We start from the raw sequence: 24,774 nt of genomic DNA, 5'->3' as shown, positions 1-24,774 counted from the left end.
TGAGACACAGAAAATCCTATGTATATATTTGCAAATTGGTCATTTGTGTACTTTTTTATTTGTTTAATGTTGGGAAATTTGACCACAGTAGTTTCAAAGGAGCTTAAAAAAAAACAGACTTCCTACATTCTGATGTACAAATTGACAGTTAAAGAACTATCAATCCTACTTCTCTCTTCTGGGAGAGTAAATCACTGAAGGAAAAAATAATGCTTTAGGCCAAAAGGCACAATAGTCTTAGGTATAATAGCTAGAAATTAAAAACAGCCTACAACAGTGGATAGAGTAATATTTCATTAGAATTGACTCTTATGGAGTCATTAAAAATGATCATCACAAAGGCAGAATGGAATTATGGAAAATGTTTATTGTATGTTAAATAAGAGGCAGAATATAAAATCGTATGTTCAAGGCTAAGGCAAATATAAACAATGCATGCATTTAGACCAAAAGAAAATATCAATAGTGGATATATGAGTAATTATTTTTTTTTGGTACCGGAGATCCAACTCGGGTCCTTGTGCTTGTGCAGCAGGTGGCGAAACCACTGAGCTAAATCCCCAGCCCTATGAGCAATTTAAATATATTACCTTAATTTTTTTCTAACAAGAAAGGCAAATAAACTGTTTAAAGGGGCATAACCATGTTATTCAGGAGCCAATTTTCTTACTCATTTTTTGTGGATTTGTAAAAATGACACCTTGTAATGTTAAAGTAATTTAAATACTGTATCTTGACTTAATAAATTCTATGAAAATTTCAATGCTAGCTGATTCGTTACTCTTATGCATATGAAAAGATCCTATGTGTGAGAAGATAATCAGTGTTAAACAGAAAAAGTACAATTTATGGTGTACGGAGTACACCGAAAGATATAAAGGCCTTTTGAAGAGTTCTGTTTTCCAAATTTCAATATACAGTAGAATTCAGAAGTTACATTTTTTGGTAGATATATGGAGAATACAGACTTTTCACATTATTAAGTTTTATTTTCAAATTAAATCTTTTATATTATAATCAAAAGATACAGCCATAGTCAATGAGAAGGGGTTATAAAAACAAACTTCCAAAACCAAAATTTATTAACAAATTGTCTCAGAGTAACATCTATCAATAATGTCAGCTTCAATCACCATCAAAGAAAGGTGATCAGAATTTCTCAAATGCCTTTTACGGTCAGCTGACATTATTAATAGATGTTACCAAGTTCATAGCCAGCTGGCTCCTGGGCAGGAATGTCCTGGAGGAAGGACTGAGCCAAGCTGTTTAGTGCAGGGAGGGCTGGGAAGTAGAGCAGGGGAACAGCACTAGAGAGCAGTGGGCAAGGGGCCACCTATGGTAACCAAGACCACGCCTCAGTGACCAACCCAGACACATGCAGGAGCACGCTCCATAACCTGCTAGGCATTTCTTAATCCAACGAAGGTGACATATCAGGATTAATGATAAACAGTATTTAATAATTAGCAATTTCCATGAGGTTTGTTTCTGGTAATTATCATTTTTTTTTTTTTTTTTTGGTACTGGGGATCAAACTCAGGTCCTTGCGCTTGTGGGGCAGGCAGTGCACAGTGGCACCACTGAGCTAAATTCCCAGCCCTTAAGCTATATTTAAAAATTAAAGTTATTAGGAACTTTCTTGCTTTCCATAGATCTTCCTAAGTTACAATTAACACTATCATGCTTAATTCCTTCAAAAATGGCCCCAAGCTAAATCTTAAATTTAATTGCAAAGTTCTTACTATAACATCATATACCTATGAAACAATAAAAGATAGGTCTGGAATATATTACTTAAAGGAGTAAAAATAAAATACATGATTTGGAATCTGTGAGATTCTTATCTTTGAGTCATTTTTTAAAGCCTGTAAGCAGTGAACTGATTTTCATAATGTATTTCCTATGAGTATACATTTCTATGGAAAATATATTTGTATGGTTTTGTCTGTTTTGAAAATATAAACAGCTGATCATGTTTTGGAGACCACAGATAAAAGGAAAGAGCAAAAGAAGTCTATATGAGATACTGGACATTTAAATCAGTATGTTTTCAAGATAATTAATCCCTACAGTGAATTAGGGAATGAATGGAATATTCTAAAGTATTATTGCTTCCTTCCTACTATCTACGATTCATATCTCTAGTGCATCTTATTAAATAGGTTTCTTGTTCTGAGGATTAAGTATGAAAGCACCCAGGACAAGGCCCAGCTTGTATAAGATATTCAATAAGATTTTGTTGGATTTGAATATGTTTTCCTTGATTAGAAACACACATAACTGTTCTCTGAAAAGTTGTACAGATTTAATCTCTTTTTCCTGTCTTTCCAAGATGGAATTTCCGTTAGCTAGCATGTCTTTCTTACATATTAGCCTCTTGTAGAGAGGTTAGAATCTAAAAATGAGGGCATATATTAACTGTGTTTATGATGTAACTCCAGTAGGCTACTGTGCTGTTCAGAACCCTGTAACATCACTTAACAAAGATCAATGAGAATGTTTTAATTTTCACAAGAAAAGTAAGGAGATTTTGATTGATTTATCCTTGTTTCATTATTTTAAAGGTAGGAGCTATGCTTTCAATGGCAACATTTGCAACATAATCCTTTCTTTTCTGAACACTTGAAATCAGAGTATTAGAATGCCACCAATAATCTCACTAACAAAAGTGGATATTAAAACTGAGCTAGGAACTTAAAAATATTTTAAAGAATTTCAAATCTGTTGATCTACAAAATAAACATCATTTGCTGTGAGAGAAAAGTTATATAAGAAATAATCTTACAAAACCTTTCATTTGTCACCTTCAAACTGTTGATCCTTAAAATCTCTAAAAATTATTCTCCAGTGTACAGTATAACCTGCTCTCATCATATGGCTTCCTGTACTTTTGAAACCTATGGTAGAATAAGCCAGTAATGTGAATATAAATTTGGATGCTTTAAGGGAATTTTTACTTAACATAGAAAAATGTTTAACATTTTATATAAGAGAACTTGCCTTTGCCTTAGTTCATTTTTAGTTGTCTTTTTGAAGTAGTTTAAGAGGGAAAGAGAGCACTATTTAAAAAATTTATTATTTTTAATTGAAAACATTTTAATTATTTTATTAATTTTTATTTTTATTTATAATTAAAACTTGTCTCATGCTTTTATTCAGAGATTTTTACCTATATAGAATTATATTGTTTACTAAAATTCAAAATATGCTGAAACCACTACAACATAAGAAATACCTGCTCTTATAATCAAATGGTACCTGGAATTGCTTTGTATTTCCTTGAAACAAATTATATGAGTATACTTTGCTTGACAGAAAAGCTCCATTCAGATCACGTCTTTTACTTGAGAGGTAGTGCAATAATAGATGCCTGTGGCTTCTTTCCTGAGAGGGTAGCTAACACAGAATATATGTGCATTTAGTTCATTATGATTAGCTGAGACACACAAAATCCCCTGTCAACTGAATAGAAAGGCAACACAGTGGATTTTAGGCTAGAATTTGCATACTTTCTCAAATTTTCTAAAATCCAGCATGTTCGATCATAGCTATCTTAGTATAAGTTAAAAGTGTTTCCTCCCATGAGATTTAAATACGTGCTACTTTGTTCTATGCCGAAATGTGTTAATTCTCTTACACTGTATTGTGCATTGGAAAATTCTAGGAAAAACAGTGCATTTTTTAAAAACAGATCTTCCACTGACAGAACATCTGCAAACTTAATGAGGCAATCCACTGAGATAAATACATCAACTAATAAATCCCCCTATATGCAGACAGTAGCATCACTGGCCAAGTACAAGTCATCTGGGAGGCTTAGGAGCTTGGAGTTCTTTTGGTTATAGGTTAACCAGAGCTCATATTTCATACAGCAGATTATTTCTTAAGCAGTCCTACTCTATGAAAACAAGATAGTCTATGGAATACATTAAAAATAACCTAAAAGAAACTATAACTAACAGAGAGAATACAACACAAGTAAAGTTCTAGGACATACTAAAAGATTGTGTTTATGTAGAAAAACATTTTTCTTTTACTTCCCAAAGTCATTATCTAATGACTAATTCATTATCTCAACTCTTTCATAACCTAGCATATATTTTCAAATACTAATTATAAACTTTTGGAACTCTCATAGGTTTTAAATATTTCTCTCCAATCTTTAGTGTTTAGCACAGAAAAGTAGTAGCTACTAACAAAGTATTTGATTAAAACATATGCAACATCTATAGATGTAGCTCTTTTTTTGTGGTTTTTTGCTGGCCAAATTTTAGGATTTCATGGTCTTTGGCTTTTGGCATCTTTGATAAAATGTGATATACATACATACATACATACATATGTATGTCTTTTTGAATCTGTGGTTTTTTTCAGTTAAAAATATTCTTAGTTGGAAGGGAGAATGATGGTAAGGGTAAAGCCTGGCAGGAAATCACAGCCTCTCTGGCATCTAGAATAGAGACCCCTGAAAAATACCATTGTGAAGAGAAAGAAAGTGTGTTGTGGGAATCAAGAAAGAACCAATAGGAAATCTAGAATTCACAAAGAAACTGAAGAAACTGAAGACAATGCAGAGAAAGAACGTTAACCCTGGCTCCTAGGGAGAGGAACCTTTCTCTACAAACTAAAGGTAAGCCCGGAGAGGGACACCAGCCCCAGGAAAAAATAAGGGACTAGCAGTGCTAACCTCAAGAAAAGGCCACAATTATTCTAAACTGCAAACACAGCATGGGGTTTTACTCTGAATATGACTCCTTCTGCATGGCAGTCTAGAGTTGGAGCCAAAATTCACTGGAGTGCCTGTCATATTTGGAAGTGATATTATCAAGAGCCATCTTGGGAAGGTGTTTATTGCTTAAGACTGAGCTACTGCCAGAATCAGAAGTCACAGAACCACATGCCAGGGTTTCTGAGGTCATGCTATCACAGTGGTTGGGTGGGAGACAGTCATGGAGAAGGGGTGAGTTAGTCTCAAACACTGAGAAGTTTAAGCAGCAGCAAGTTCAGGCTGTGGAGGACAGGGTGATCCATTCCTCTGTGATGAGAAACCAGGCTAATTGTGTGTGGTTTGGGGGGGGGGCTGGGTCTGAAAGTGCTAGTATTAAGTCCAATTGACTCTTGGCTCCACTGCTGCCTCCTTCCATCACACAGCTCAGTGGTCCGTTTGCTTGTCTCATCTGCCAACTAATCAGGAATACACCAGGACTTAGACATTTGCCACATCCCAGGGTGAATGGACAGAGGGGCATCTGGAGAAAGTGGAGCACCTCACAACCTTAAGCTAGGCAGAGGTAACAGTGACTTGGAGCACAGGGATGTGCACAGACAGTAAGAACTGCTGGAGTGAACACAGCTTTAAAGCAGACACCACACTATTGACTGACCCTGCCCATTAGGAAAGGTGGGGCAGGACTCAACATTCACACAGCAAAAGTTGGTATGGAAACACAAAAGACCCTAGATGTCACTCAATATCTCTCTCCCATATCTGAAACATTCCAATACCACAGGTTATGGAAAGAAACTACACACCTAAATACCTCAACACAGAAAAGTATTTTGGACTCATTTTGTTATAGTTTAGATCTAAAATGCTCCCTCCAAAGTCTCATGTGTTTGGAAGATGACTGGGTCATGGGGCACTATGCTTATCAGTGGATTTATCCATTAGACTTCAGTAGCTAAATGTGCTATTAAGAGATGGGGCCAGGCTAGAGGTAGGTCACTGGGAGTGTGACCTGAAAGGGCATGTCTGTCTTTCTGGTTCCTCCTTTGCTTCCTGACTACCATGGGATGAGTAGCTGTCCTATGCCCAAGTGCTTCCACTTTGCTACTTCTGTCTTGAAGCCAGCACATTATGGAATGAATCCTTCAAAAATGTGAGCCAAAATAAACCTCTTCTCCTTTAAGAGTTGTAGGTGTTGGGTATGTTGTCCCAGCAACAAGAAAGTAACTAAGAGACATTTCTTCTCTTTGATTCTTGGGGTTTTTATTTCCTTTCTTTTACTTTTTTAAAATTTTGCTTTTCCTTTTCTAGTTTGTATTTTTCTGTTACTTTTACCTAATTCTATTTACTGTTTTATTGTTATCTCAGTTTTCTCTCATCTTTTTTCAAATTTGACTTGTTTCATTTTCCTTTTCTCCTGTACCTCTTTTAAAATTATTACTATTAATTTTAGCTACTACTATTTAGCTTATTATATGTTAATTTTGTAGATTTCTTTTTTATTATTAAGGGTAGTATAGTTGTAGCTTTTATTGGAGTGATGGCAAAACTTTTAGAGCTTCCAATGATACAAACAGCTTGCTGTGGTGTGTGTGCCATACATTCACCACTACTGTTTTATTAGTTCTTATGGTATGTCAATATTCAGTTTGTCTTTTACTCTATTATTATGGCTGACTTCTTTTTTATTTTTAATGGTGGCACAGTTGTTGCTTTTAATTGGTTTCACTGTATGTCAGTATCTTTGTGTCATCCAAATTATTGTGGCTCATTTTCTCCTCTCTGAGAGGTGTTAAGTGTCAAGGCCTTCCTGTCTCTGAAGGTCAGACACTAAGAAGCCCCTCAAATATTATGTTGAGGAGGGGTATAAACAGCAGAACATAAACAAACCAAAGGACACATAATAGGGAGACAGAATCTAAAACGATCTCCACAGTAATGACAAGAGTTTTTCTACACTAACTTATCTTAAACTCTCAGCATAAAAACAAAAGAAATATAAGAAAGCAAGGCAAAAAGATGCCCCCAAAAGTCTGTAACCCTCCAAAAGCAGATCTTGTAGGCACTCAAGTAGAGTTAAGTTACATGCAAAGAAGTAAAAACCCAAATGGTCAAAATGTTTAAAGTTATCAAAAAAGAAACATCAGCAAATTTATAAGATGTTTAATAGGATTACAGAAGATTTAAGTAATCAAATAATTTAATCAATAAAATGTTCATCAAGCTCAATGAAGAAACAAGATGAATTGAGATAAACAAGGCAATATAAGATATGAATGTTTATTTTGGTAAAGAATTAGAAATTACGAGAAAAAATCAAGTGGAAATTCAGTGGAAGACATGGATAGCAGATTCATCTAATGTGAGGACAGATCAGAACTTGAAAACAAGGCTGATGTAGTAGATCATGAAAGCTAGAACAATCACTATGAAAATCAATGTGGAGAATCCTCAAGTAAAAATTCCATTTGACCCAGCTATATGGCTGGGTATCTGAAAGAGTCAAACACATATACATGCATACCCATGTTTATAGCAGCACAACCCATAATATTAAATCTTGTTAATAGCTTATATGCCTATCAACAGATGAATAGGTAAAGAAAATGGGGTATACATACAAAACAGAGTACTACTCAGTCATAAAGATGGATAAACTTGAGTCATTTGTAGGAAAATAGATGCACCTTGAGACCATAATGCTAACTGAAACAAATCAGAGAGGTTAAATATCATATGGTTTCCTTTATGTGAGACACCCAAAGTATAAATAATTTAAAGGGTAAAACAAGTGATACAAATCAGGCACATAAACTTTGTGGAGCTTGGAAGGGGGTCTATAGATGAAGGAGATGGGACAGAGGGGAAGTGAAAGAAAAGTAAAAAGCATCAAAATGTGTGAGATATGTATACATATCAATTTCCCATGATGAATATATTCATTATGTATTACAAACATATATTAATAAAAATATAAAATATTTAGTCATTACCTTTTTGAATATTAATCCCTCTATTCTCTCTATTTTTGCCTTTGTAGACTCCAATTATAAGTGTTAGACTTTCTCAATGTAAATTTTGCTATTTTCTAATTTTTTTTCTATCCTTCTGTCTCTGGGCTTCATTCTGAATATTTCTCAATTTCCTTTTTCTCCAATTCACACTTCAGATGTGTGAGATGTCTATGAAACACATCAACTAAATTCTTAATGTATTTTTCACTTCCAGCCCTTCATCTGATAGATCTTTATAACTTCCAGCTCTTTTCTGAAATTCTAAATGACTGAAATACAGAGGTACCTTGGTTCATGAAAATTTGTTCCACAATTCTGGGGAAGATGGTTGTGGCTGAGTTCATCACCTGATATGGCATTTTCAAATGGAAGCAAACTTTTGCTCAACACTTCTGTTTGCAAAGTGAATTGTTCATAAACAGATGCATTCATGAACTGAGGTATTATGAAAGCACCATCAGTATATTTTTATTCTGTAACTTCTCTTATTGTTTAACCTCTCTGTGTCAGGTCAAGTTTGCTAGTATGCTAGACTATAATGTACAAAATTGTTTGCCAAAATAATGTGAGGCCAAGAATGATGTATATTTTTTCAGAGATTTTCTTCTACTAGTTTCCTAATGAGGATAATAGCAGAGCTACTTTATGAATTGTAAGGATTCAATAAGTTATGTGTGGGGGACTGCCCCATTGATCATGCCCAAAGCAGGCTGTAAGCAGTGTAGGCTGTAAAAAGTTAACCCTGAAATTGGCTTGTTTTGACCAAAGTATATGAAATAACACACAGCTGAGGTCAAAGTGACTCTTACACAAATTCTGCTCCCAGCCTATCACAAGAATGTTTTGTCTCTTCTTTTATGAGCCTTTCTGCAGCAGTAACATATCCCTAGTAACCACACATACCCACTTTACCCCAATCTAACAATGACTGTGTCACCAATAAATGTTGGTGGTTCTGGCTGTTCAGAGCTTTTGCTTGCTCAGTACTGGCCATCCTGGCTCCCTGTTTCTCTTTAATTCTGTCTCTATGTCTTTCTTCTTTCCTTGTGCTGTAGCACTGAGCAGGAGATTGAGAGCCACTGCAGGGGTCTCTGATAGTTAAGAAAGTACTTAGAAGAGTGCCTAAGCAACTCATGTTCCTTAGTACGCTGACATTCATCAGATACTACAGTACTTACTATAAGACATAAGTGATGTAAAGCAGATGATATATTCCTATGGGAGATTCTCACCATAAGTATTTTCATATTTAAAGCACTGTGCTAGGAGCTGGGTAAAAAACTATGCCTAATAATTGGGTGATGAAGTCTACCATGATTACAGAGTGCCAGATTTGTGGTGTAGTACCTTTTTAAAAGGTATACCTGGGCCAGACCTGGTGGTGCAGGCCTGTAATCCCAGCACTCAGAAGGCTGAAGCAGGAGGATATCTATGAATTAGAGGTCATCTTGGACTACACACCAAGATCCTGTCTCAAAAGAGAAAATTATACCTGAACATATTCTGTGAGTCTCATTGTGTTCCTATCTATTCTAGGTCTCCTAAATATTACTTATTAAGGTAGCATTACTGGTAGTGAATTTTAGATTAGAAGTCAGTCCACCTGCATCTACTCTAACTGCATGTCTAGGCTATATGCATTTCAAGAACAATTGATGTGTGGGAAACTGTAGAATTTAGTTATCTAGTTGTAAGAATATGATCACAAGAAGTTTGTTAACTGAGAAAATTAAGAAGTCATTTCTGGGAATTTCCACAAGTCTGTTTGTTAAAAGAATTCCAGGAAACTCTAAGACATGTTGTAAAAGTTTTATGGGAGAAAAACAGGTTTTCCTAGTTTTCTTAGTAACCACTGTCTGGGGTCAGAAGACCGTGACCCAATGACTCTATGGGTGGTGAGAGAGATATGATTCACTATGTACATCTGTGATGTTTGTGGTGGGCTGGTGGGCTTGACTTCTGCTGAAGTCGCCCTGCTTTCTTGATACCATCTGATAAGAAGAGGGCTGCGGTGTGCTCTTAGATGTATGGATCAGTGAATGGAAACAAGGGACATGTAAATTCGCCTGTAGCTTTTATGAGTCACTTAGAGTCACTTGTTATCACCAGATGTTAAAACCAAAAAGACAATAGCCAGAATATCTAAGCTGTTTTCCTACATGTATAAAAGTCTTACCTCTTTCCTTTGTGATTGTTGAACAGTGTCAGGAGAATAAACTGTTCATCCCCCAGGCAGTCTCCTTTTCTTTCTTTAAAGGTCAGTGCTCTCCGGGGTCTCCAGTCTCCCTGTAGAGAGACCACCCACATTAATGGAAATAATTGGTGGATTTGGAACAACAAACTAAAGTTGGGGAGCTGTAAACCAAAATTGTTTTTTGTATACTGTGAAGAAATTTTAAGGAATGGAGAATAGCAGAAAGCTATGAAGCAAATTGATCAGTCTACTTAAGCTCACATCTAGGAAAGGATGGAACTTTCATGCAATAACTATGTTAAAATGGGTGTTAATACATATTTATAATAACAAATAATTATGTACAGTGACTAGGACCACAAATCAAAGAACTATTCAGATGAATGTAACCTAAAATCTTTCTATATCATTCTCTGAATTTACACCTAAAAATACAGAGTAATTGCTAAGTTAGGAAAACAAATATATAGTATATAGTATATAGAAATTACCCTAGAAATAAATATTAGATACTTAAATATATAATAGATTATCTCAGCAAGCAAAATTATTGTAAAACTTATTTACTAGGTGTAGTTTTTCATCCAATAATCAGATTAACTTTTAAATTCATTTGTAAGGTGTCTGAATAGAATTTAGAGCACATTTTCTCCTAAAAAATCAGTATTATAAATATGGTTAAGTTTCTGTTGCTCTAGGTCATTTAACAAATGCAACTATTAAATACTATGTATTATGTGCCAGAAATTAAGTGTTTTACATTGAAAACTGCAACCATCTGCATCGGCATGAAAAATCTATTGGGTTTAAGCACTGAAACCACCTGTGTCAACATGATTTATTTGTTTGTTACAGGAAAACTTTTCCTAGGAAAGATAAGACTGAACCAATAAATAACTTCATTGTTTGTTTCAGGAAATTCCTATATATTCATTTATCTCAGACAACCCATCTTCTCACCTTGGCAGAGAGTTCACTCATGAAGTAACAGTTTAATTATCAAGATTTTTGCTTCAAGTCTTTTGCCTTGCTATATATACTGATATTAGACAATTATGTCACAAACTTTTTCAAAGTCCAGTCTGTTCTCCACAGTTGAGCCCAGACACCCAAATCCTATAAATATTAGCCTGACTGCCTCCTTCAGAGACATTGTCAAGACTGTTAAAGCTGTGTTCTAGTAATTGTAGTAGCACATTCTTAACAGGTGCTTTTGAAGACATACTGAGGGAGTTCAATAATGTAATTCATTCAACCCTCACAATTATTTTGGAGGCTGGAAAGCCCAAGATTAGAGTGTGGGGCTCCTTATTATGTCCTCACATGGTGGAAAGCAGAAGGATAAACATGTGAACCTATTCTTTGTAAAATTATTTATATATATATTTATTGGTACATTTTAGGTATAAAATAAATTTACATTTATCATTGGATGTTCGTAGCAGAACATGATGTATCTTAGTTCTTATTTTTTCTCCCATTACCTGTACACCCTTCACCTCCTCCAACCTTCCCTATTTACACAGACTTTGATTCCATTTTTTTTTTCTTTCTCGTAATTTTTCCATTCCCTTCTTCTCTTTCCCCTTCAACTCCCACCATCCCCAAACCCTTGGACCTTTTCTTATTTCAAACTATCAATTATTCATTTTAATCATTTTCATCCTTATTTACACTTTCAATTTCTCACACTAGAGAAACTATTTGGTATTTACATATGTGTGTCCTATTTATTTCACTTAAGAGTATGACCTCAATATGCATCCATTTAGCTATAAATGTCTCTAGTTTCTCATTCTTAAGTAGTACTCCATTTTATAAAAAAACCACATCATCTTTATCCAGTTTCCAGTCCATGAGCACTTGGGCTGTTTCCAAGCTTTAGCTATTACAAACTGTGTCACTATAAACATAGGTGCACATATATCGCTGTGGTATGATTCTTTTTAATTCTTTAGGGAAGATTCCCAGTAGGGGAATAGCTGGGTCAAATGGGACCTGTAGTCCTAGTTCTTTGAGGTATTTCCATACTGATTTCCACAGTGGTTGTGCCAATCTACATTCCCACCAACAATGGAGAAGGGTTCCTTTCTCTCAACACCCCTGCCAGCATTTGTTATTGGTTGATTTTTGATAGCAGCCATTCTTTGTGGGGTGAGGTGGAATCTCAGTGTTGTTTTCATCTGCATCTCTCGAGTGACCAGTGATGTTGAACATTTTTTCATATATTTATTTGCTGTTTTTACATCTTTGAGAACTGTCTGTTCATTTTGGATGCCCATTTTTGAACTGGGTCTTTGAATTTGGGGGGTCTGATTTTTTCAGTTCTTTATATGTTCTCAATAGTAGACCTTTGTCTGAGGTACAGCTGATAAAAATTTCTTCCCACATTGTAGGTTGTCTCTTAGCTCTGTTGGTAGTTTCTCTTGCAGTGCAGAAGCTTTCTAATATGATGAGATCTCAGTTGTTGATTCTTTGTGCTAGCTCCTATGCTAGTGAAGATTTATTCATAGTCTTTTCCTATGCCAATGTCATCAAGAGTTCTACCTAATTTATCTTCCAGCAAGTTTAGTGTTTCTGACTTAATATTTAGATCTTTAATACACTTCAATCTTAGTTTAGTGTGTGGTGATAGCTATGGGTCTAGTTTTAATGTTTGGCAGGTTGAAATCCAGTTTTCACAAAACCATTTATTAAAGAGGCTATCCTTTCTCTAGTGAGGGTGTTTGTCTCCTTTGTCAAAGATGAGGTGGCTGAGTATGTCTGGAGTTGTTTCTGCATCTTTTCATCTATTCCACTGATTTTCGGGTCTCTTTGCCAGTACCATGCTGTTTTTATCACAGTAGCTTTGTAGTATAGTTTCAAGTTGGGGGTTGTGATACTCCCAGCCATGTCTCTGTTGCCCAGAATTGCTTTTGCTATTCTAGGTTTCTTCTGGTTCCAAATGAATTTTTGGATTGTTTTCTCTAGTTCTGTGAAGTATATTGTTGGAATTTCAATTGGCATTGCATTGAATCTATATAGTAGTTTTGGAAGTATGGCCATTTTCACTATATTGGTTCTTCCTACCTAGGAACAAGGGATATCTTTCCATTTTCTTGTATCCTCTTTGATCTCCTTTTTCAGAGAGCTGTAGTTTTCAGTGTAGAGGTCTTGCTTCCTTTGTTAGGTTGATTCCTAGATATTTCCTTTTTTTTTAAGATGCTATTGTAAAAGGAATTATTTACCTAATTTCTCTCTCAATGGGTCTGCTATTTGTGTATAAGAAGGCTATTTTTTTTGAGTGTTGACTTTGTATCCAGCTACTCTACTGAATCTCTCAATTAGGTCTAGAAGACTTTTGAGTGAGTTTTTTGGATCTTCTATGTAAAGTATCATATCAGCAAATAATGACAGTTTCACTTCTTCCTTTCCTATATTTATTCCTTTTATTTCTTTCTCTTGTCTAATTGCTATGGCTAATGTTTCCAGAACTATATTGAACAGGAGTGGTGATAGTGGGCATCCTTTTCTTGTTCCTGATTTTAGCATGAAAGTTTTCAGTTTTTGACCATTTAGTATGATGTTGGCTGTTGGTTTTTCATAGATAGCCTTAATCAGGTTGAGATAAAGACTTTCTATTCCAATTTTCTGTAGAGTTTTTATCATGAATGGGTGTTGGATTTTGTCAAATGCTTTTTCTGCATTTATTGAGATGATCATGTGGTTTTTGTCCTTGACTCTGTTAATATAGTGTATTACATTTATTGATTTATGGATGCTGAAGCATCCTTGCATCCCTGGGATAAATCCAGCTTGGTCAAGGTGTATGGTCTTCTTGATGACACTCTGTATTCTGTTTGCCAATATCTTGTTGAGGATTTTTGCATTCTATGTTCATTAGGGAGATTGGTCTGTAGTTCTCTTTTTGGGTTGGGTCTTTCCCTGGTTTTGGGATCAAAGTATCACTTGCTTCCAGGAATGAATTTGGAAGCCTTGCTTCCCTTTCAATTTCCTTGATGAGTTTAAAGAGTAATGATGATAGTTCTTCTTTAAATGTCTTGTAGAATTCAGCAATGAAGCCATCAGGACCTGGGCTTTTCTTTGTTGGTAAGTTTTTTATTACATTTACAATTTCACTCATTGTTATTGGGGTGTTTAGAATTTCTATATCTTCATTTAATTTTGGTAATTCATATGTGTCTAGGAACCTGTCCATTTCTTCTGTGTTTTCCATTTTATTAGAGTACAGGTTCTCAAAGTAGGTATTGATTCTCCTCTGGATTTCTGCTGGATTGTTGTGGCTTCACCTTTTTCATTCTTAATTGCATGGATTTGAGCCTTTTCTTTCCTTTTTCTGATAAGGTTTGCTAAAGGTTTATTGATTTTATTCTTTCAAAAAACCAACTCTTTGATTCTTTGATTTTTTTTGTGTTGTTCTCTTAGTCTCCACTGCATTGATTTCTGCTTGGATCTTTAAATTTTCTTTCCTGTACGAGCTTTGGGTTTCTTATGTTCTTCTTTTTCTAGGAGCTTGAGGTTCCATATTAGGTTATTTAACTGAGTTCTCTCTGTTGTCCTAATATGGGCATTCACTGCTATGAATTTCCCGCGTAGAACTATTTTCATTGTGTCCCACAGATTCCTGTATGTTGTACTGGAATTATCATTTACTTGTAGAAACTGTCTAATTTCTTCTTTAATTTCCTCTGGTTGTTCAGGAGGGTGTTGTTCAATTTCCATGTTTGTGGGAGTTTTGCAGTTTCTTATGTTATTGATCTCCAATTGTATTGCACTATGGTCTGATAATATACAGGGGATAACTTTGATTCTTTTACGTTTACTTAGATATGTCCTATGAGCTAGCATGTGATCTATTTTGGAGAATGACCTGTGTGCAGCTAAAAAGAATGTGTATTCTGATTTTGTGGGGTGGAACACTCTGTAAACATCTACTGAGTCCATTTGTTCAATAACTTGGTTCAGTTCTAGAATTTCATTGTTAATTTTTTTTCTAGTTGATCTATTTGTGATAGAGGGGTGTTGAGGTCCCCCACTACAATTGTATTAGTGCTTATTTGGTTTCTCATTTCCATTAATATTTGTTTTGTATAGTTGGGGGCATTTGTATTTGGTGCATATATATTTAGGATTGTCATCTCTTCCTCTTGGATTATTCCCTTCACAAGGATGTAGTGACCATCTTTTTCTCACTTAATTAGTTTTGGTTTGAAATCTATTTTGTCTGCAAATAAGATTGCTAGGCCTACTTTTTTCTGGGTTCCTGTCACATGGAGAACTGTTTTCCATGCTTTTACTTTCAGTCTATGGATTTCTTTTTGAGTTAGGTATGTTTCTTGTATTGCTGGGTTTTGCTTCTTAATCCATTCTGTCAGTCTATTTCTCTTGATCGATGAATTGACACCATTAACATTGATAGTTATAATTAAGAGATATTGACTCATCCTTGTCATGATGTTTTACTATTGTTGGGTCTTTTATTTCTTATTTCCCTCCCTTTTGCTTTAGTGTCTTATCTTGTGTGGAGCCTTCTCTCTGCTGGGCCTCATGGAGTTGTGACCTTCATTGTCTTTTTCTAGGATATTGCTTAAAATTGTTTGAAGTGCTGGTTTGGTGTTCATGAAATTTTGCAGGTGTTGTTGTGAAAGTATCTAATTTCCCCATCAATTTTGAAAGATAATTTTGCAAGATACAACAGTCTAGGTTGGAAGTTATTTTCTTTTAGGGCTTGAAATACTTCACTCCAGGCTCTCCTTGATTTGAGGATTTGTGCTGAGAAATCAGTCATGATTCTGATGGGCTTTCCGTTGTAGGTGATTTGTTTCTTTTAACTGCCCGTAGAATTTTGTTCTGTTGGGTTTCTGGGATCTTGACTATTATATGTCTAAGTGTAGATTGTTTTTGATCATGGCTGGTTGGAGTTCTATATGCCTCACTTATCTGTACGTCCAATTCTCTACCTCTGTCTGGGAAGTTTTCTACTATTACTTCTGTGAACAGTTTTTTAATGTCAATTGTACTTTCTCCTTTTTTTTTGTGGATTCCTATGAGTCCTATGTTATTCTTCTTTGCATCATCTAGCAGCTGTTGGATTGATTTCTCATGGTCCCTTACTATCTTTAAGAAATCTGTTTTCATGGTTCTTAACTGCAATCATGTCTTCTATATCTGATATTCTGTCTTCAGATTCTCTTAGTCTGCTCTGAATGCTTTCAATGGAGTTTTTAATCTCCTGAATACCTGTTTGAATCTGTTTCATGGATTCCATTTCTTTCTTATGTTGGGTGATCATGTTTTCCATCTCTTTCTTATGCTGGACATTCATGGCTTCTAGCATGTTTCTGATCTCATCTATTTTCTTATGTTTGTGCTCTAGAGCTTCTAATCATGTCTTTCACGCTGCTCACCATGTCTGTATTTATCTGGGAGATTATTTGTTTTGAATTTTTCTAGAGCCTCATGCATCTGCTTTGTTACTTCCTGTGCTATCAGTTCAGGGTGTCCAACTGGTTGCTTATCAGACTTTTCCACCTCATTTCCCCCAGAATTTCCTTTTTGTGGCATGGAAGCCTGGGTTTGTGCCTTGCTTAAGTGTCTTCTCATTTTTGTTTTTGGTACTGTCCTTGGTTTAATTCCTCGGTTGATATTTCAAAATTGCTTAATGTGGGTATCTTTGTTTCTTGTGTTTAAAACCCTTGTGGAATGATTCCTTTTCAGAGGTGTCTTCCAGATATAGCTTGTGTTTGGGTTTTGAGACTCTAATGACTCTGAGGCTATTTTATTTTCCTCATACCATGGAGGAAAACTAATTAGATCACAACATGTTAGCCCAAATGACATAGTCAGCAATACCATAGCATCAAGCACAGCTTAGAAAATGACAATTTGTGGTAGTTATTTATCTATCACATTTAACTATGTGAGTTAAATTAAATCCGAGGACCAACCCAACGTAAGTTTATAATGAATAAACTCTTCAATATAGCATCTTTCCCCTTGGGGTGGGGAGTTAAAAGGAGTTGGGGAGGGAGGGACAGGTAGAAAGAAAAGGTAAGATTAGCAGTGAGGCCAGAAGACACTGAAAGATCACACAAACTCTAAGAAGTTGTTAAAGGCAAGAGAAAAGGACAGAATGAAAGAACAAAGATGTGAATAGAATCACCTAACAGCAACAGGGAGGCTACATATCGAATTTTTTCTTTAAACCTAATGATAAGAGAAGGAAAAAGAGAAGAGAAAAACAATAAGGGAGAAATCTGAATTCAGTGCAGAAAGGAAGAAATGGGGAGATGAGGAGCAATGTGGGACAGTGAGAGAACAGGTGAGAGAGAAAAAGAAAATATAAAAGAAAGAAAAGAAAGACAAGTAAACATTTGAAGAGTAAAAAAAGTAAAAATTAAGAGTTAAAAATAAGAGAAAAAAATTTTTTTTCTGTTTTGCAAATAGTAATAGAAATTATGGGCCTCCTTCAGGGTATGTCTCTGCTGTCACAGTAGGCAACGTAGGAATCCTTGTGCATATACGAGTGAATGAGTCTCAGCAAGCCAGTAGGAGACCAAGTACAGTGGTCTGATGTGCCTTTATTGTAGAGATTTGTTTTATTTTTCCACTGAGCTTCAGTTTTCATTGAGGAGCCTGAGAAGCCCTCTTTCTGTTACTAACTTCTGGGCTATCTTGTGGCGCTCAGGACAAGGGTCTTTATAATCTCCTGTGCCTCTGGCTGGTCGCAGCTTGGATAGCATGGGATGGGGTGGGGCTGCAAGATGCCCCTGGGACTTCACTGTGCCATGGGTGGGGCCTAGGATGGCTGCCTGAACCCATTCCTGTAACCCTTTTAATAGTGACACCAATTCATTCATGAGAGTGGAGCCATCGTGACCTAAACATCTTTCGAAAGGCCCTACTTCTCAATACTGTTCTATTGTGGATTAAATTTCCAGCACATGAATTTTGGATTCGACAAAAATATTCAAACCATAGCATTCTATTCCAGCTCTCCAAAAATTCATGTGCTTTTCACATACAAAATCTACTCATTTTATCCCAGTAGCTCCCCAAGTCTTAACTTATTCCAGCAACACATTTCCCTCTGGCTATGAGCTTGTGAAATCAAATGAATTATGTGCTTCCAAAACACAATTGTGGGATAGGCATAGACAGACATTCTCATTACAAAAGAGAGAAACTGAATAAGAAACAAAGAATCCCAAACAAGTCCCAAGTAAGTGTAAAAACCAACAGAGCAAACATTAATTTTGAAGGTTTGAGCATAATCATCTTTGACTCCATGCCCTGTTGCCTGCACATACTGGGAGAGGTTGCTGCCCTAAGGCTGTAGGAAGCCCACACTATGACTCTGATACACTGAAATTGCATGACAGCAGCATGCCCAAGTTAGAGCTTGTTGCTGGAGGCTCTACAGTGCTGTGATCTCAGAGGGAGATTGGCTCCGCTGGTTCCACTAGCATTTTAGCAAGGTCTCAACTGAGGCAGCCGTGACCCTGTAGTTCTGCTTAGAATTGCCTGTCAGGGTTCTTGATGGTGGCTCAGAACCTGCAACAGGTTTCTGCCTAGGCCCCAAGTTTTTCTGAGGTATCCTCTGAAATCCAGGTGGCAGCTATATATCTACAGTCCATGCACTCTGTGCAGCTGCAGAATTAGCACCAGAAAGCCTGCTACCAGGGCCACCACTTGCACTCTCCAACTTGGTGGCCCAAAATGCACTGTACTCCCTTCAGTGACCACTGCAGCAGCCAAGGACTATGCAGGAAGGCAGGGAGCAGAGACTTGAGGTGGGCCTGGGCAGTGAGTCCCAACGTTCTAGGACTGACCCAGGTTTGTTGCTTTAAGTGGTTCTGCCCTAAAACCCCTTACATTTTGGGTCTGGGAGCCCCATGCTTAATGAATAGCACAGGACTTCCTTCTACCCATAATGATCTTATCAAATGATCTTCTAGCCACACCCACTGTTCAACATGCAATTTTTATTCTTTCCATGGCCTGGCTAAGACTTTTCCAAACCTTTACATTTTAATTCCCTTTTGATTGTAAATTCAGTCTTTAAACCAGTGGTGGAGGACCTATATCACACATGCTGCAGAGGGCTCTTTTGTATCATCAAAAGCTCTAAAAGGTTCACCATCGCTGCTTTAAACCCTTCTTTTCCCAGTTTACCATAAGGAGTTCAGAAGAGTCATGCAGCATTCTGTTACTTTATTGCTTACAAATTTCTTCTACCAAATATCTAATAATTTAGAGAACATATATGTATTCTTTCACAGTTCTTAATTTCCTTTGCTAATGAGTGAAAGAGTTGTAATTCATTTCTTTATACAAAACAGTGTTTTGCTCACATGTAGTCTTTTTCTTTATTATAATGAGAAATGAATGCTACATAAATATCTGGGTACCAGGGAAGGTCTTTAAAATTTTACCTAAGTAAAATTACAAAAGGAATCAAAGTAGTCTGGCAAGGTTTTCTGTTCTATCCTAGACAGCTACTCATATAACAAACAATATGAGCACATAAAAGAACAGTATGCTAAAACAAAAAGGCAACTTAGCACAAAATAATGAAATATGTGGTTAAGTTGAAAGTGGAAGGATTCTCAGCCAACCAGTATGAAAATGAGCAATCAACTTGTAGTTTTTTTTTTCACTCTTATTGTTTTCAATCACTGCAACTGCCTGCCAAAACCATTAAAAGAAAAGCTGATGGTGAACTTTATACTCGATACATTAGGCTCACAAAAACTGAAAGCTGCTGATCTTAGTATCATTAAATATGGGACAAACAAACTGATATGCCTAACGTGATGCAATTTTCTATTGCACGTAACATTATGAAGTATTTTTGCACAAAAATAGAGACAAACAACAATAATCTACAATTAATCAAGTTACATAGAACAAACTGATAAGACTTTTTGAGCCAATCACAGGTATGTGACTGAGAACAACTATAGATCTTACTATAGAAAAAATTGTTAACTGTTAGGAATATATACTAAAGTGTTTATGACAAATAATAAACTACCTGGGATTTGCTTTAAAATTTTGTACAAGTAGGTTTGGGTGCTGAGTGTGTGTGTATGTGTAAATTCATGTGTGCAGATGAAGCACAACTGGTAAAATGTTGGTAACTGTTAAGTTTGTCATGAGTATGCAGGGATTCCTTAAAATCTACTTTCCATTTATATTTTAAATGTTATAGAATACAAAGATTAAAAATGGCTTATTTCCCCAACACTGTCCTAGCTACACATAGTTCATTATCATTCACATATATATTGGCTCAATTATTATAATCAAAAGCAAAACAATTATACTCATCTAGAAAGAGATTACAAAACTGCCGAATGCAGTCACTCTTTCTTCTACAGTCTTATAGGCTTTTCAGCTGAGTGTCAAAGAACCTTTATCTCAGCTGTCCATTTCTTCTGTGTACATTAACAACTTCAAGTTATCTGCTAATCAAATGAATTGTTCCATACTGAGCAAGGTGCTGGCCTCCTTCCATTCAATCTTGCTTTACTCACATTAGCTTTTTACAGAGCACAAGGTAATTTCATTAAGTAACAACCCACCAGTTTATTTTAGTACATAGCCCCAAGAATCGTTAAAATGAGCATCACTTATAAGTTGCACATTCCTTTAAGGGAACAGAATATTACCTCATATAACTTAGATGAAAATATAGTGTAAAACATGCTTTGCATTAGACATTTTTTGTAAATGGCCTGTCTCTGAGTATTTCTTCCTTTAAATGTGGGGTTTTCCTTCATGGTAACATGAAAACCCTTCCCAAATGTGGAAGAATACACAAATGATGCTCGGCATTTGAGTGTATCTAAACTTGTAACTTTCATTTTTAAAGTAAAAGTCAAAATGTATTACATAGCAAGTTTAAGGGTCTCAATTATTGGACAAGAACAGTGTCCTATTGAAATACTAACTCAGGAATATAGGTCAACTCATTTATATTTTTGTAAATTGGTATTTTATGTTTTGGTTCTTTTTGAGACAGGGTCTCACTAGTTCAGGCTGGCCTTGACCTCACTATGTAGCTCAGGCTGGCCTCAAACTCATGGCAATCCTGAGCCTCAGCCTTCCAAGTGCTGGGATTGCAGGCATGTACAACCACGCCTGGCTACAAGTTCCTATTTTATTAATGTATGCTTTGACAACAGAAAAACAAATTATGACCTGTTGTTGGGCCTTGTTTTATTGTTTATTTAAAATATATAGCAGTTATTTAAAATTTTTACATAAAAGGATATAAATGTTTAGAAAAGCAATTTTAGCAACAAGTCTCATAAATACAACTATTAATTTGCTTTAATTTAAATCACTGCGGCTTCTTCAGAGCAATAACAGCATAACATCTGGGAGATTTCACAGGATCAAACAACTTCACAAGTGCAGACCATGCAATATCTTCCTGCAAATTGATAAGCAATTCAGAAATACAACAATTTATTGAACAACAAAAAAGGACAGATGAGTCAGAGTACATAACCATCATAGAAAAACTACATAAAAACACACTATATAAAATAATTCTATTCTTTCTCGAATAAAATTAACATTTACAATTTTACCTTCCAGAAATTATGCCAGGAAAGCAAACATGAACACAGAGATTGAATTACAGGGTATTTTTTGTTGTGATTGTGGAAAACTGGACATGGCCAATATCAAATGGATATTAATTAATATTATGCTCAAACATTATTATATTTACTTTGTGCTGTACAAAAATGAGATGAGAAAATCCAGCATAACCTGAATTACATACAAAACTGGATTTATAATTTTATTGCTATAAACTGCATACATATATACATGCAAAATCCATATAAATGACAGCATCATTAGGAAATATACCAAATATTTAACAGTGCTGAAAGATGGGATTATAGTTACTTTTATTTAATATTTTTATGTATTTTAGATTTCTAGCAAAAATATATATTTAACATATTAAAATTAATAATTCTATGCTTCCTATTATATCACAAGAACCTGTAAATTTGTGTGCATACTGTTTTGCCTAATGGTTGTACTTAGGTGAATAGAAATTTTTTTGAAAATGTGTCCCCATAAAATAAGTACTGATTTTGTCACTACCAACTTGGGAATCAAACCTTTCTGGTGATTTGGACTTAGTTGGCCACTTGGTAAAGTATATCATTATTTACATACTTTTAAAAATTGCCTTTCTTCATAATAATACAAATTAGAACAAAGTCATATTTATTAAAATCAATTTGTTCCAAGAGGTCTTTTGATAAGTAAAAAGTAAAGTTTCCTACATGGTGAAATTGTTAAAAAAGAGTTAACAGTGGAAACTTTAGGCTGAGTCTCCAAATGGGTTTAAGTAGTTCACAGTGACTTAGTTTCACTGCAGCCCAGTACAATCTGAAAAATAAGGTCTCCTTAAAGATAATTCAAAAGACAGCATTCTGTCATTTAAGATATATAAAACAAATAATATTGTGAAACAGCAGAAATAATCTTCATCAATTAGAAAGAAGTTTCTACATTGCAAACTGTGTCTGTCCAAAACTCCAAGAGTATTAAAAGGTAAAAATATTATAAAATGAGATGCCTTTTATATCTGGCCTTTATTAATTTTTGGATATGCAATGCCTTTAATATCTGGCCTTTATTAATTTTAGGTATATAATATGTCATATATGGTGGCTTGTGTTCACTGTGTATGTTTAATAATTACCATACAATGAAAAGAACATACATTTTATTATATATATCGCAGTTTTCCTAAAGAGATCTGTTTTACATATGTTTATATGTTAACAATGAGGTGGAATGAATATTTAAATTATGAAAATATAATGAGAAAAATTATCTTACTAGTTTTATGTAAAGTAATTTAACCTAGATATAACCACACTAACATTACTATATTTAATAAAGGTATTTACTATTCATTTAAAAATCATAAAATTTACCTGCTCTTTTAGGTAGCAAAGTCGGTCCAGAAGAATCAATGTCTCTACACAAGGGGCCAAAACAACTTTTAACTAAAAGAATAAGGTAAGATAGTGGACCTTAAATAAAATAGCTTATTTTCTGAACACTCATACTTAAGAAAATGTATCTACAGAAGTTTACATATGACAAATCTACCTGCTATACATCCTCAGAAAATGAATACTGCAGAGATCAAAAGTTTTCTTTAATAAAATAAGTAAAGAATGTCCTTTCAGTGACTTTGAGGTAGAATCCAATAAGCAATCATATGTGATAGAAAGCTTTTAAAAGGGTACTAAGAATGAAATCCATTAAAAGAAATGCTTGTGAAGTAACTGCATTGAGACCAATATGTGTTCAAAGGACTAAAACTTCTTTCTGTGCATTTATAATACATTTTAAGAGAAATCTACCATGTGTTTTTTATTACATTACTGACACCTAATTTAGTTCTGAAATAGGAAATGATCCAAAACAGTTTTTCTATAGAAAGAGAAAAACAACATGGATTGGTTCACCCCAATAAAATTTAATGGAATGGTATTCAAGACTAGCAACATATCCAATTTAATATGTTTAAGTCTAACACTTACCATATTAAAAGCTTCCAGTTCATTCATTCTAGGCTTATACTTCTCATAGTAGTCCATTATAGTTTTTTCTGGCAGCTTCAAAATAAAAACAATAACAATAAATTTATCAACAGTCAAAAATAGTTAAAATTTTTCTTTATCATACATATCCTAAAGCAAAACAAATACAATATCAATTTAAAACCTTAGGTGTTTAAAGAGCTCTCTCAGGATATTCATGGAGCAAGTCAACATAGTTAAATTCTTTCAGTTAAATTTTCTGGAACATAGAACATAGTTTATTTAATATACTATAAATAAAATCACTAATATCTTAATAGTGTTTAATTTCAATACTTAGTAATGAAATATTTACCCTTAGTTATTACTATGCTTGTGGAAAAAAACGAGAATTAAAGAAAGTAATTTTTGAATAAAACTAAAATCTGAAACATTATCAGTTTTAAAATTTTTGTTATTATTACTGTTATTATTGTTTAAGTGCTGGGGATTGAACCCAGGTATTTGTGCGTGTTAGGCAAGCACTCTACCACTGAGCCAAATCCCAAGCCCAATATATTATTAACTAAAGTCCACACTATACAGGTTTCCTTAATTTTTTGCCTAAGTATCTATTGTTTTCAGTTCTAGAATCCCATTCACAGCACCATATTACACCTAGCCCTTTTGGTTTTGACAGTTTCATAGATTTGCCTTGTATGTGATGACTTGTGACACTTTTGATCACTTTGTGATCACTTTTGTGATGACTTTTGAGGAGCTGATTAGATATTTAAAGAATGCTCCTGCACTAGCCTTTGTCAGATTTTTCTTTCCTCATAAACAGAATAGGGTTATAGTCACTGAGAGGAAGAACACAGGAGTACAGTACCACGTTCCTTACATCATAGCAAAGGTGCATAATATCTATATGATTTATCACTGTTGACATTGACTTTGACTACCCGGCTGAGATAGTGTTTGTCAGGTTTCTTCACTGTAAAGTTTCTCTAATCTCTGCTTCCCAGACTCTTCTTGGGAAGAAGAGTTACCATGTACAGCTCACACTTAATGAATGGGAAGTTATATTGGATCTCCTTGAGCACAGAATATCTACAAAATTATTTAGAATTTTTTTCCATGGAAGATTTGTCTCTTCATTTATTTACTCATCTGTTCATTAATTTAAAAAAATAGAGCTATATAAAGTTCTCCAGATAAGCAGAGGTGAGTCATTGCAACTTCATACAGAGTAAGTAGGTTGGATGAGTG

At 35.0% G+C, this 24,774-nt stretch overlaps 1 protein-coding gene across 14 annotated transcripts in view; it reads right to left on the bottom strand.

Annotated features, from left to right (window-relative positions):
• Mettl25 (methyltransferase like 25) overlaps positions 1-24,774 on the bottom strand; it is a 244,640-nt gene that overhangs the window by 108,043 nt on the left and 111,823 nt on the right. For 2 of the 14 annotated variants that reach the window (XM_087192796.1, XM_087192799.1), the window contains 3 exons: positions 23,524-23,598; positions 22,909-22,980; positions 9,917-10,026 (listed from right to left, as the gene is read on the bottom strand). In XM_087192796.1, coding sequence (XP_087048922.1) covers positions 9,917-10,026; positions 22,909-22,980; positions 23,524-23,598 — 257 coding nt within the window. Of the gene's footprint in view, positions 1-9,916; positions 10,027-10,489; positions 21,375-22,908; positions 22,981-23,523; positions 23,599-24,774 lie in introns of those variants that run through there. The other 12 variants (XM_087192802.1, XM_087192803.1, XM_087192800.1 and 9 more) reach the window with 10 other exon arrangements.

The sequence above is a fragment of the Heterocephalus glaber genome, unplaced genomic scaffold (genome assembly GCF_053883595.1).
Source record: "Heterocephalus glaber isolate CG9 unplaced genomic scaffold, H.glaber_assembly_v1.0 deba00001572, whole genome shotgun sequence".
NCBI lineage: Eukaryota > Metazoa > Chordata > Mammalia > Rodentia > Bathyergidae > Heterocephalus > Heterocephalus glaber.
The sequence above is the reverse complement of the archived record's forward strand: the minus strand, read 5'-3'. Positions and strand labels throughout refer to the sequence as shown.